Source organism: Vanellus vanellus (assembly GCF_965231255.1).
Source record: "Vanellus vanellus genome assembly, chromosome: 4".
Lineage (NCBI taxonomy): Eukaryota > Metazoa > Chordata > Aves > Charadriiformes > Charadriidae > Vanellus > Vanellus vanellus.
In genome coordinates, this window is record NC_138909.1 from 75,246,643 (window position 1) to 75,260,640 (window position 13,998).

Sequence of the window (13,998 nt, forward strand, 5' to 3'; positions counted from 1 at the left end):
AAAGCATTTGAGACAAGCTCTAAATGTAGGAAAGCCCATGTTTTCCAGTACAGTGTCACAGAGGAATAAAATTTCTTCTTCTTTTGCAAAACAAACAAACAAAAAACCCCTCTGCTCAGCAAGAAATTAAAGCTAGCTAGTTAATGAAAAAACTTAAAGAACTGCATAATTTCTCATTGAAATGGCCATTATTGATAAAATGTATGGACTTGAGTTCTGCAAAGTGGGCAAAATCGTAGCTGTGCTCCACTGATCCAGCGCATGACATACAACGGTATGAAAAAAAAAATCTACCTGTGGTTCATGTTGAGAATAATGATCTAGCTTTGTAAAATGATCAATAAATTGCAAAATCAAAGTCAGATCAACAGCCTCCCGTTGAATTCATATTCACTTTTGCAGAGGTGTTGAACACTTGTTGAACAAAATGAGAGATGACGAAGGAGTTTTCATTAACCAGCAAAATAAGAGGAAACTTATGGGCTAGAGGAAACCTTAAGAAAATATTTCCAGGGAGCTCACTTAATTTGTAATCACAATAATACCTGTCAGATCAGGCCAGAGCTATAAGGAAAACATACCTGAACAACAGCAGAGCCACCTTAAACCAGTTTTGACTGTCCATTACAATCCCGTGAGATGCCGCAGTGTCAGAGAAGGGCTACTTCTCTACCGGACAGAGAACTGATGCTCGGATAGGAATTGAAATGGAGGAGACTGGAAAGCGTTACTGCGCTTCAGATATTTTCTAGTAGAAGTCACTACAATCATGATGCAGCACTCACGATTCCTGCTTTGAGAATTTCAATGGGAAGAAAAGATTATAACTAATATTCCTTTGCTCATGAATTCTATATTTTCCCTACTGTTCAGTGATATTTTCCCTTCAGTATAATTCTACAGGAGAGTGCAAAATGACTAGTGATGCCTTCTGTTCCTGTCTCTTTACTCTCACAGAAGAAAGAGGTTTGGCTTTCTTCTTGCTTCTTTTGGCAAAAGAACTTACTGAAGTTTGCTTACTTTTTTTTTTTTTTTTTTTTAAATTTGATTAAAGGACTGCAGCTCTGCCTGAATAAAATAACTGGAGCCAAGAATTTCTTTTCACTTTATGTTTCTAAGTACCTAATTCACTCACATAGACTGTAGCCTTCAGAACACGGTTACCCAATTACTTCATTTGATAATTACTTTTTTTTTTTTTTAAGCAAGACAATTTTAAGCCAAATTTAGTAACCAGGCAGCCGTATTTAGCTTTAGTGGTCCTGGGCCCATCAGAAGTTAATGCTCCCTTCATTTCTACAATCTGTGGCAGACATATTAAAAAAAAAAATATACAAAATCACTGAAGGAAAGCATGTGATATCACATTTGGTTCAAATAAAGTTTACCATTTGACCACAGAATGTAAAAGTGCCCCTGCTCTGAACAGTGCCAAGGCCGTACAAGAATAAGCCTTATTCACGCAGCAGAGAGAATAAGCTGTGAGATACTGGGAGCTTGTGTGTTTATATAGAAACACCTCAAAAAATAGGGCACACAGAGAATTTATTGCTGTCCAAAATCATAGGCCTTAGTCCAGACCTAGTTACTTCTGTGGAGCCAACTGGAAACGGACAGAGGACAGGGCAGTGTAACTGGGAACCTGATCCTTTTGGCAGACGATACTCACTTGTTTCAAAGGCCAAGGACTTCGGCTTATTTGTTTCTTGTTTGCATTCACAGTCAATCTCAGTACTGGTTCATCAGGCGGTGCTCCCCACCCGCGGTTTGACAGCTGAGGAGGAGGAAAAGCTGGAGAAAGGCCGAGGGGCCGTGTGGTGACAGAGCATCGCTGGCTCTGCACAGGTAGATTAATGAATTTGCAGAGATAGGTACGGGCAATCCCTATAGAAGATGCCACCTCAGGTTGAAGGTGAGGGAAAGGAAGCCTCAGTCAGCGTTTTACAGGTATTGCCTACTGAATCCTTATCCAGGAAAAAAAACAACTCACTGCAGGTCTGACCATTAAAAAAAATTAAATAAAGAGTTACAACATAATGTTCTGTTGATATCTGGTCAATACTGAATAGTTGAGGATACAACCTTTTCGCTTTACTTCTACTGTGATCACTACCACCAGCTTCATAGTTTTACTGGAGGACAGACACTAATACTGTCTTTGCCATATAGAAAAATGATGTAGAGGGTAGAACAGTGGGGGGAAAGTTATGTTCTTGCCCAGTCACTTGTTTGTCCCTCCTGAGCCACTGAGATATCACAGCACATGAAATACGACGTGTTTTCAATCATATGTGGTCAACGCAGTTGACATGTCAAATATCACCTATGCTAGACACATGTGGCCTAGTTTTGGTACCTAAATAAATAAATCTGGAAAAAGCCTCTTAAAGGAATCTATAAAACTGTCTTTAGCATTAAGTAGTGTTAGAATTACGTTAGTGTTCAAATTATTAACAAATTTGGACATTCCTTTTCCCCAAAATACTGTAGTTTATGTGAACTATTTTAATGGCATATACATACATATATATGACACGGAAAAATAATTGCCATGTTCTGAACACTCAGAAAATCTATTCCCAACGATCCTGTTCCTTGTGATGAGAATAGAAGATAGTATGACATAAAATTTGAAATATTTTGGCGTACAAGTATCTCAAGGGTGGGTTGAAGGAGGATGGAGCCAGGCTCTTTTCAATGGTTCCCAGTGACAGGACGAGGGGCAATGGGCACAAGTTAGAACACAGGGAGTTCCGTTCAAATACACGGAAACACTTCTTTACGGTTCAGGTGACAGAGCACTGGCACAGGCTGCCCAGGGAGGCTGTGGAGTCCCCTTCTCTGGAGATTTTCAAGCCCCGCCTGGATGCAGTCCTGAGTAATGTGCTCTGGGCAATCCTGCTTTGGCAGGGGAGTTGGGCTAGATGATCTCTAGAGGTCCCTTCCAACTCTGAAGACTCTGTGATTCCGTGATTTCCAGAATACATCCTCCGTCTATGCAAAAAAAACTCTGACAATGTTCCTTCTGGATGGTGAAAAGGGGAAAAAAAAAAAAAGTCCCACAGAGATATGAATCACATATTACCAACTGTAATAGAATATAAAATCTGCAGTAAATAAGAGCAATTCTACTGTTAAGGAGCCTTTAATACACCTATTTGTGTAAGCATGGATAAGGACGTGACATTTCCCTTGGCAATGTTAAAGACAGAGCAATATTAAGCTTTGTACAAAAGTTCAAGTTCTTTTAAGTCCCTCTTGACTTTCTTCCAGGAGTTTATAAACTGACTGCATTGGTCAATTACAGGTGCAATGATGAAGTGTAGAAACTGAAGATAACAATATATACTATTTTCGTTCTGTTGTTTTATCTGTGAGAACGTTAAAAAAAAAAAAAAAAAAAGGAAGAGAAATATTGAAGAACCTCTGAATAAAACTCAGATTTTGCTATTTCAGTTTATAATCTCTGGAGACTTGCTGAATTGAAGGAAATTTTAGGACATTAGAGGATAAATGTCCTTCCTTCTCAGGTGACTTTTTTCTCTTTATCCTTTAAAAAGGTTCCATTTAAATACTTTATACTTTCACAAATTTTACTTATGATTAAATTAAAGTCAAATGAAATAAATGTTAATTTTATTTGGATTTCACCCCAAACTATTAAAATTAACCTTTAGGGTTCAGATCAAAACCTTTTCTTGCCAAAGGATTTTCCACAATGCTTTTCGTCTAAAACATGAATTTCTATATTGGGTCTTTTTGCAGAGAAGTCCTGTGTCAGCAACATCTTACATTTTCAAAGAAGTAGAAAGCCTAGAGGCAACTGACAAAAAAAAAAAAAAAAAATACTCAGAGGTATTAGCTGCGTTTCTGCTATACTTACAAGATAGTACCTGTAAAACTAAGTAGTAATGCACATTTAAAATAAGTAGAATTACAGTATATTTTGTCTTTGTAGTAGTAAGAGAGAGAAACAACAACGTAAAAGCACCCCAGCTCTTGTAAGCAGCCACTAACAGACTGCTCCAGTTCTTTTTAGAACCATCAAGGTTGGTTTGTTTGGGGGTTGGTTGTTTTTTTTTTTTTTTCCTTTTTTTTTTTTCTTCCACCATATTGCCACTTTTTCATGGTTATCTAACAAATGCCCCAAAAATAGCTGCAAGGGACTCCATGACAAAATTTGTTTAAATTAGATACAAAGGACTTGCACATCCATTTTAATCCATGTAGAAAAACAGATCTAATGAAGACGTGACTACTATTATATTCTTAATGAAAAATAATTTCAAAATTTAGCAGGAAAGTTCAAGATATATGAACTTATTATTCAATGTAAGAAACTAATGAAGATTTACCTGTTTCAATCATAGTCTTCTGGACCCTGGAGAAAAAGTAGGAAAACAAGTGTCTAAGAACAGCTGCACCTATTTCTGTGTCACCTTTAATTTTAAACCAGTTGATGAAACGGCAAATTAATTGGAACTGCTGAACCAACCCTAACCTTTTTTTTTTTTCCCCAAAAAAAGTTTTAATAACTTTAGTTTGCAAAAGAACAGTGCAAACAAAAAGATAGAGGCCTCTTATTCTGAATATTTTAATTTTTTTTTGTTCATTAATCCAGAGGGATTATGGTAGGCTTCTAAAGGGTTAGTGTACCTGCAAAGATGAACTGTCATCTATCACCGCGCTAGGCTCACTGCGCAGGGCTAAGCTATCTCTCTAATTTGAAAAAGCCTAGTAAAGCAAGACTCTGGCACAAAAAAAAAAAAAAAAAAAAATCTACTTCCCTCAGGACAGCCAGCGTTGCCCAGATGCTTTACAGTTTTGTGGTGTTATTTTGTAAAATTCCCCCCTCACTTTTAGTTTCTCTAGGCTCCGTACAGAATTCTGTTAGCAACGCCTCTTTATTATGATTAAGATATAAATAAGTGCTGGGATTAGCCCTCAAGATTCCCTCTGCAGATATGACAATCAAGAAGATCTATAGCAAAAGGACTGGATACAGTGCGAGGAACAGAGCGTGTTTGCACATGTATTAACACAGAAATCAAAACCACTGATCTGAAGATGCCCATAAAGGAGCGACTGTCGGGATTTTTCTTAGAGTCACTGATCGCTAATCATTCTGCAAGACAGGCACTGAAGCTGACCCTGATATATTTTGCATAGGTATACTTCCATATTATATTCTTTGCTTAGGAACTTTGGAGCCATCACGCTTGCACATACCAGCGAGGCCAAGATAAAGTGTGCCAAAAGCCATTCTACTTTAGCTGCCGTCACAGATCCTCAGCTGTGGCCGAGGAGAATGAGACAACTTGGAAGGTGTGCACAAGTGTTACCTTTCTTTCCCTTCCTCCTCAGCGTCCCAATGCCCGGTCTCCCGACAGCTCCGCACCGAGCGTGCGAAGTGCCACATCTCGCATCCTGTCTGCCATAACACCGCGTGTGACGCTCCTTACGATAGCGGCAGGAATGGGAGCCCTTCACAGGAGCTGCTCAGAAGGCTTCGTGCCTACGAGTCTCCCCCGTTCCTGCCTCAAAACTGGAACGTTCTTCCAAATGCTGATTAGATAGCGTAGTGCCATTTTCCTCCAGGAAACAAATCACCAGCACTGGCAATAGCTCTCCAGACAAATACTCGCAAATTGGATGCCTAATGGCAAAGTATGCTGAACTGTTCTAACTGGATAATGGAAAATTCACATGTAAGAGCTTGTCGAGAAGCAATTCCAAAGAATTGCTTGTGTCTCCGAGGAATCTTTCAATAACACTATTTACAGGACTTAAAAATGCCTGCTACATTGCAATTTTTTTTTTTTTTTTTATCAGTAACTATGAGACCAACGACATTTTCATTTTCTAACACTTTACACAGGATCATTGAGCTGAAGGAGAGAAAAAGGTTATCTAGTCTAACCCCTGGTCATTAAGTTGTTTTGAAACACCGCCAGCTCTGGAGACTCCATAACCTGCTCAGGTCACACACTTAAAAAGTTTCCATAATTTCTTCATAAGTGTTACGTTGTAGATCTCTGCTCATTTTTGTTACACCCCTTTTGAATCCTTCCAAATGGATACTATTTTTTTCTTTAAATTCAGGGACAAAACTGAACGCAGAATTTCAACTGATGCTTTGTCAGTGCTGAGCATATACATGAAAATGGCCCAACCAACAAATAAGGGGCAAGAAAGTATTGAAAACTATTTAAGCATTAACAATGTAATTCACACGACCTGAACAATTACCATTTACAAACACTCAATACAGTTAATTCATTCTGAGGATAAAAGAACCAAATACCTCATGGTTAGATTTAATATGTGATTAAAGTCTTTGATAATCATGGAGTATTGTCAAATTCTGTATTATGGTAGTATTTTGATAGTTTAACTTGTTTGTTTCTCCTTTGTGAAAAGTATAGTTTAAGGACTGGGCATTACGGGCTGCATACTAAACTCACACGTGTCCAAGTAAATCTGAAATGATTCTGCCGAAATTGAATTATCCCTGATATAGGTTAGTATGAAGGAAATTTACATATGGTATTTTATTGTGTGCTTTTAAAAAGGCAAATATATTTAAATGGAAACATCTAACCGCAAATTCACTGAACGTTTATAATATTTGCAATTATATGGAAACACTAAAAATGATTCTTTTCACTAGCTGGTTTACCTGCAGTAAAGACTGCCCTCCACAACTTCAAGAAAATCTCACACAAATGTGCAAAATGCAAAAATCTACCCGGCCTGATTAAAACCAAATCTCGACGCAAGAGATTCAAAAATCATTTGCAAGTTTACATATATTGTACAGATTTATCAGGGGAAACGAATGTTTTGGTGGGTAAGGCATTTATTTGGCATTCAGATGGAACTTAAAGGTAAAAGTCTGTTTAAGATCAGGTATTTTGATGCATTTCCCATATTCAGGGTAGAAAAGATATTTGGCAAATGTGGAAATCAGAAAATTAAGCCCTTTGAAGAAATATTGCTATTATTAATTAGTTATGTTTTTGCTCTGCCTTTTTCTTTATTTCTATCTCAGTCACAGAAGCTGAAGAAATATCACACATCACTATCAATGGGACATGAGCAAGTCTCAGAGCACATGATTTAGGAACTCTGCAATTGTTGACTCAAATGTCTCATAAAAGTTCCCTATTTTGAGAATAAGCGGTTCCAGTCTCACTCAATTCTTAGCTAACCCTGCAAGTAATAAATAAAAAGTGGAAAATAAGCCCTATTGTGATGCACTGTTCATTTAAGAAGGCATGGGGCATGGAGGAGCATGAGAATCCATAAAATACATTTTTTAGTCCTAACCACGGGCAGTCATTGAGCAGCCTCCCACCCTCTTGGATGAATTGTAAAAGTGGGAAAAGGAAGATGCAAGGCAACAGTTGAAAAAAGCCTGCTGGTACTGAAACACTAAACCACTTCTCTGTCAGTGCTTCACAAATCTGCTTTTTAGGGCTTTTGAGCCTCCACATTCCTACTGCCTAACTCTGTTCAGAGTTGGCTACAAAATATTGATGAGACATGCCATCAGCCTTTTTTTTGGTTTGTTTCCATCCAGAACATATTACAGATCCTTTAGTGTGCATCAACATGCTTTCTACTCACAACTAGAATGTTGTGAATATTCTCAAGTTTCATAATTTTACATACAGTTAGAAACGCAGAAAAATAAAATCAATTAAAAGCTAACCATTAGAAACAAAATGCCATTATCTACTATTTATTGCACCTACAGTCATAGCATAAGAATATTTGGTAGTCACATGTTGATAGTTTTCTCCTCTAAACTTAAGTTATTCAAAATATTGTAGATTATAACATCAGGTGAGAAAAGAATGAAGAAAATGTCCAAAAGCAGACAAGAAAAACATGACTTTCTGCTCTACTTAGTTGACATAGATCTCTGCGAATACTAGACAACTATTTAATCAAAGCATCACATGCTATATGATTTGTAACAGCTGAAAAACCTGATTATTTCTGTACCTTCATATTTCTATAACTCTCTATTATCTATATCCAGATATGTAGGATCTCAAAGTTACAGCAACTCCTTAATCTTTTGTTTCTGAATATGACATTACAGACAAAGTAATATTAAGGCTGAAACTTTAAATAAATAGAAAGTCAACTTTCTTCAAATACTTTCAGATTTATCTCTAGTATTTATCAAGTGTGCACATTTTTACAATCACATTTTACTTGGTCATTGTAAACAGAGATAAAGCAAATAATATCACTCAAGAAAACCTGCATCACATAAAAGCAAAACAAGTAAAAAAAGCCTTTGTATCATTTTTGCTCTAGAAAAAAAAAAAACAACAAAAAAACCCAACACAAAACAAAAAAAAAAACACAAACAAAACCCTCCTTTTATCTGGAGCTGCCTGGTCAGCTCACATAGTCTTGCAATAGACACAATATGAAAAGACTTGCTTTCCATCTGCACTGTGGTCCTTTCCTTTATTTGCAACCGGCATTGAAGGTCAAAGCTAAAATACAGCTTTCAGTGTCACTTCCAATGTTATTTGTGAAACTATTGAAATACAAAAAGGAAAAGAACTTAATAATGTACCTTGGCAAAAAAATTTTACCATTTTATCAGATCAGAGAGCAGAAGTCATTTGAATCCTCACCTAGGATATGCAAGAGAATAAGCCCAGAAAAACCACCCCGAAAGCAGAAAGTGGCATGCCCAGAGAGTTCGTGCCCTAAGCATACACTGCGTTTGTTATTTAAACTCCAGCTCTTCAGCCACATCCTTGGCAACCAGAAGTTCTGGCATCAAGCCCACCAGCTGGGTGACCACCAGCTGGGCTGCTTGGCTTTCTGGGTAGCCCCAGGGAAGTTGCCACCGATGGAGCCGGCAAACACAGTGCATCACTGATCCCCTGGCAGGCAGATCTGGTAGCCCAGCAGCTGGGAAAGCACCCACACCTTCTTCCCACAAGTGAGGGAGCCAGCCGGTGGCAGAGATGGCTGCCTGAGGCAGTGGGCAACACCAGAGAGAGCCGAGAAGAACGCAGCCCAACTTGCAGCCCATTAGGTGGGCTACACAAGGACTGGGGTTTTTTTTCAGTGGTCTAAAGAGCCGATTACTCAACCGTCCTACCAGCTGAGAAGCCTGGCAGCCCAGAGACACCCATTCAGGCTGATGATACCACCAAAGTCCACTTCGGAAGGGAGATGGGGAAACACTCCCTCACATCAGTGGTCAACAGAGGAAAACTGATCTTTTTGCAAATTCTTTGGCAAGGTCAAAAGAGGGGGCCCCTGACCTAAAAATATTATTGGAATTCTACACAGCTAAAAACATCCAGGAAGCACGGATAGACCAAGGCAAGGGATATGAGACTGTTTAGAAGGCACAAGATTAAAACCTTAAAAACCAAACCCCAGCGGAGCTCTACCAGAAAATACCCTGCTCGCAAACCGCCCTGGAAGAGCTGTGCCAAGCAGCCTGCAGCCACACTGATCTGCCTCTGCCTAAACAGTGCTCCTGACAGTTTCAAAGCCATGTGAGATACCATGGCCTCAGGCTCACTGAAGGCCCTCTGGTCCACCTGCACCGGTCGGCACACAGTGGTGGTCTCTCCATGTGCGTGACATCTCTTCTTTGACAGCCGAAATGGGGTGTCATATTCCTTTTTCCCCCACCTCAATCTCCCGTGGGTTTATTTGGTGTCCTTAGTTTGCTGTCAAAACCCTGGACTCTGGGGAAAAAAAAATAAATAAAAGACTTCAGCGGTCCTCAGCCTGCTCCGACTAAATACTTTGCATTTTGAAGCCCCACTCTAACAGCGAGAGAAATAGCTGGGGACAGCAAGGAGCAGGATGACAGTGTGTGAAGATCATCAGCCATGTAAATGATTTCCGAGAAACTCGTCATGGTGAACCAGCAGCTTAATGCCTTGCTGGGTGCACAAGATCTGTGATGTCAATCTGTGACACGCCGCCATCACTTCAGAACCTTAAAAAAAAAAAAAAAAAAAAAAAAAGGCATTTTCCTGGAGTTGCGTGACAAACTCCCTTCAGCTCCTCAGCAGGCACTCCCCGGGATGTAAGCTGCTTCAACAGCAGAGAATTGGCTGGTTGAGCAGAGCGTAGCAAATGCTCATGATCTCAGCAGGGGAAATATTTTTTTTTTTTTTTTTTTTTTGCGAATGCTACTACATGCAATGGATTGCACAATGAAAACTGCTGAAAGAGATATGCTGTTGCCTGGGTAAGATGGACAGGTTCAACAAAAGCACGTGCAAGGTCCTGCACCTGGGGAGGAAGAGTGCTAGGCACCAGTACAGGTTAGGGGCTGACCTGCTGGGAAGTAGCTCGGAGGAGAAGGATCTGGGGGTCGTGGTAGACAGTAAATTATCCATGGCCCAGCAATGTGCCCTTGTCGCCAAAAAGGCCAATGGAATCCTGGGCTGCATAGGGAAGAGTGTGGCCAGTAGGTCGAGGGAGGTCATTCTCCCCCTGTACTCTGAACTGGTGAGGCCACAACTGGAATACTGTGTCCAGTTTTGGGCTCCCCGGTTCAAGAGGGACAGGGAACTGCTGGAGCGAGTCCAGTGAAGGGCAACTAAGATGGTTAAGGGCTTGGAGCATCTGCCTTATGAGGAAAGGCTGAGAGAGCTGGGACTCTTTAGCCTGGAGAAGAGAAGGCTGAGGGGAGACCTTATTATGGCGTACAAGTATCTAAAGGGTGGGTTGAAGGAGGATGGAGCCAGGCTCTTTTCAATGGTTCCCAGTGACAGGACGAGGGGCAATGGGCACAAGTTAGAACACAGGAAGTTCCGTTCAAATACACGGAAACACTTCTTTACGGTTCAGGTGCCAGAGCACTGGCACAGGCTGCCCAGGGAGGCTGTGGAGTCCCCTTCTCTGGAGGTTTTCAAGACCCACCTGGATGCAGTCCTGAGTAATGTGCTCTGGGCAATCCTGCTCTGGCAGGGGAGTTGGGCTAGATGGTCTCTAGAGGTCCCTTCCAACTCTGAAACTCTGTGGTTCCGTGACAGGGTGTTTTTGAATATCCTGCATAAAACCAGTGCAGGCAGGGCACCACTAGTGAAATTTTTAAAAGTCACTGTTATGCAGCAAGCCACCTCTGGTTAATAACGTCTGTGAAGAGGTGGCACTGCTCTGGGGATCTCCACTGCTGTTTTGCCATATGATGAATACGCTTTAAGTGCAGATTGCCGAGCATAATTACGAATAGTAAAGAAATTATTTGATGCAAATATATAAGCCCATGGTACAACCTACTTAGAATTGAATTGAGTATTCTTGGCAGACAAATGTTTGGGTTTTTTTTTTTCCTGTGGTGCTTCAATCCATAATTTCTTGATCTGTTATTTCAGATAGCCAAAACACATCCTGATCACTACTCAGTTTTTCTGACCTCTAACAAAATGCTTAGTCACTTATTCTGTTCTGAGATCTGAAATCATATGCACAAGCCATCACATCAGTTCATTTTGGGCTTCTGCACAAGTCTAACATTTTTCTTCATAACACTTAAATAGGCTTTTACACCACATCAGTGCACAAACACACTGTCAGTGTTTTTTTCACCTCTACTTGGCAACAGCAGAGCCAACAAGCTGTCCTCTTTTTGTGCACATGACAGAAGATGGTTCAAAGGAAGAATATTTAAAGCTCTTCCCCCTTTTATGCCATCCTTTTAATTGCAGCATTCCCTTGTCCACCGATACATTGACTGTGTAGGTCTGTCCAGCCTTGGCTTTTTCATGGTTCACTAGCATCAGTATCTCTATTCTCAGTGAGGACCAGTCCTTGTTCTTAAAAAAGTGTCCTCTGTTGATTTCCAGAAGGTGACGGGCATCTAATTCGCCACAGCTTAGAGTTAAACCTAGTGAGAAACTCGGGGTTAGAGTTTGCTCTAATTTCCTCCTCTGGTAAGCCTGCTGCAATCTTGTCTTTCTGCTTCACACAAGCCCTGGTATTGCCAACCTCAGATCTATGCTGATCTTTGCAAGTATGTGATGCACATCTTCAGAAACGTCTCCATTCTCTACACATAGGAGGATATTTCAAGGAAAACTAGAAATTTCTCCCTGACAGCTTGAGGTCTATCTTTAGCTCGCTTGAGCCTTGCTTGTACAGGTGAAAACGGAATTTTAAACCAGACTGATTTCCAATTCTAGTGATCCCTGAGCTCCCACATACAGAAACTTGACCAAAAGTATTCACAAAGCACTGCAGGAATGGTTGCATGTGGGGTTGGTATTGAAGGTAAAGATATAATCACATGCACACAAGAACTTCGGCAGACTATGGTGTTCCAAAAGCTAAAGTGCAGAAGTGCAGAATAAAAATACCCGTAAGCACTGCTTGCTGTGGATTTGTTTCGTGTGTAGTATGCCAAGAATCTCCAAAACTTCTATCTAGAAAAATGCCTGCATTAAATGGCAAAGGTTGTATTACATTACTGTGCCTTCCCTTAAAAAAAAATATCCAAAGTATTCATATGACCTACTTGGCACATTTCGTCAATGCACGTTGTAGCTCTCCGACTTCAGCATTCCCCGAAGAGTTGAACGCAGCCCTTTTAATATTTTGATCAATCCTTGCTCTTCTAAAATCCTTCTCTGAGCTCTTATATTTATTTCGGTTTCCTTCAGAAGTTTATTCAGTGTGTCCACTCTTCACAAAGGTTGCTAGGGACAGACGTTTTCCACCTTTACTGATACTCAACAACCCATTCTATCAGTTGTTCTGTCCACCAGGCTGCTCTTTCTCTCTCATTGTCACCATGCTGTGAAAGGCAAACCTGGGATAACAGAGACCAGTTATTTTCTTTTGAGTGTCCCGGTTCACTGAAAATGGACCTTTTGAAAGCTATCAGGAGAATTCACAGGGGCATTCAAGAGGCATTTTGCTGGGTTTCCCCTCCATGTTAGAGGGAATTGGCAGTTTAGCTAAAAAACTGAATAAAATGAAATTTGCCTGCTGCCAGAGAAAAGCCTTTAATTTCCTCAGTATTCGCCCTTACAGCTCGGCATATCTCAAGCAAAGAGGAAAACATTACCCTGTGAACTAGTAATTTCAGGTAAGTCTTACACCCCTTTATTATTTTTACAACATTAGAGGCAGGCATGAGGCTTGAAACATAAATGAAAACATAATCTCTTCTCTTTGAAAGCATACCTTCAAATTGGATGTTAATTTTTATAAATATAGTAATATCGGTATGAAGGCTGAGTATGAAGATGGGGAAGCTAGCATAAGGCATGGACTAAGGGTAAAAAGTAACGTAACAACGATGATTATTCACAAGCATGCCTGTAGCCTGACCTGCTTATCTCAAAAGGATATCATGCTGGCAAGTGCATCTCCCTCAGACAAAAGGTTTATCTATCATACTGTGACAGATCTGAGCAACTCTGAATTGAGGTATGAATGCCACATACTGGCAAATATTTTTGGAATGTTTACAGCATGAATACATTGAGATACCTCAGCTAAGAGGTCTGTGAAACAGGTGGGATGCAAAACCAAAACGAAGTTTAAGAACTACTGAAGGACAAAATCAGAACCGAAGGCTGAGAGAAGTATGGCTCAGCCTCTTCATTATACATGCCCAGAATGACTGTAAACCAGAAACCAGAACAATCACAACTCTACAAAACAGACTTGAAAGAATTCTGGTTCCTATCTCAAGAGAAAATTGTGTGAGAAGCCGAGCATGAGTGTGGAGCGTGGTGTGCAGAGGCAAAAAACTGTGTTAAGAGAGACAATAAGTATTTCCATAGGTTATAGATTTTTTTTCCTTTGCGATAATACAATTTTAAATCTTTCCTTCTTCTGCAAAGTAAATAAAGCAAAGGCATTTGCAGTATAAAATAAGAAGACCCATATAGGAATGAGGTGGACTCGTTCGTCTTGAACAGCTCTTCTGTGCAAGTGACTTCGAACTTCTCCCTTACGGGGACACACCTAAGAGCAGAACAACAG

At 40.1% G+C, this 13,998-nt stretch overlaps 1 protein-coding gene across 1 annotated transcript in view; it reads right to left on the bottom strand.

Moving 5' to 3' along the window:
- Window positions 1-8,755: 8,755 nt before the first annotated feature.
- SGCZ (sarcoglycan zeta) overlaps window positions 8,756-13,998 on the bottom strand; it is a gene marked incomplete at both ends in the record, with an annotated part of 532,526 nt that continues 527,283 nt past the window's right edge. The window contains 1 exon segment of the mRNA XM_082483107.1: window positions 8,756-9,007. Coding sequence (XP_082339233.1) covers window positions 8,756-9,007 — 252 coding nt within the window.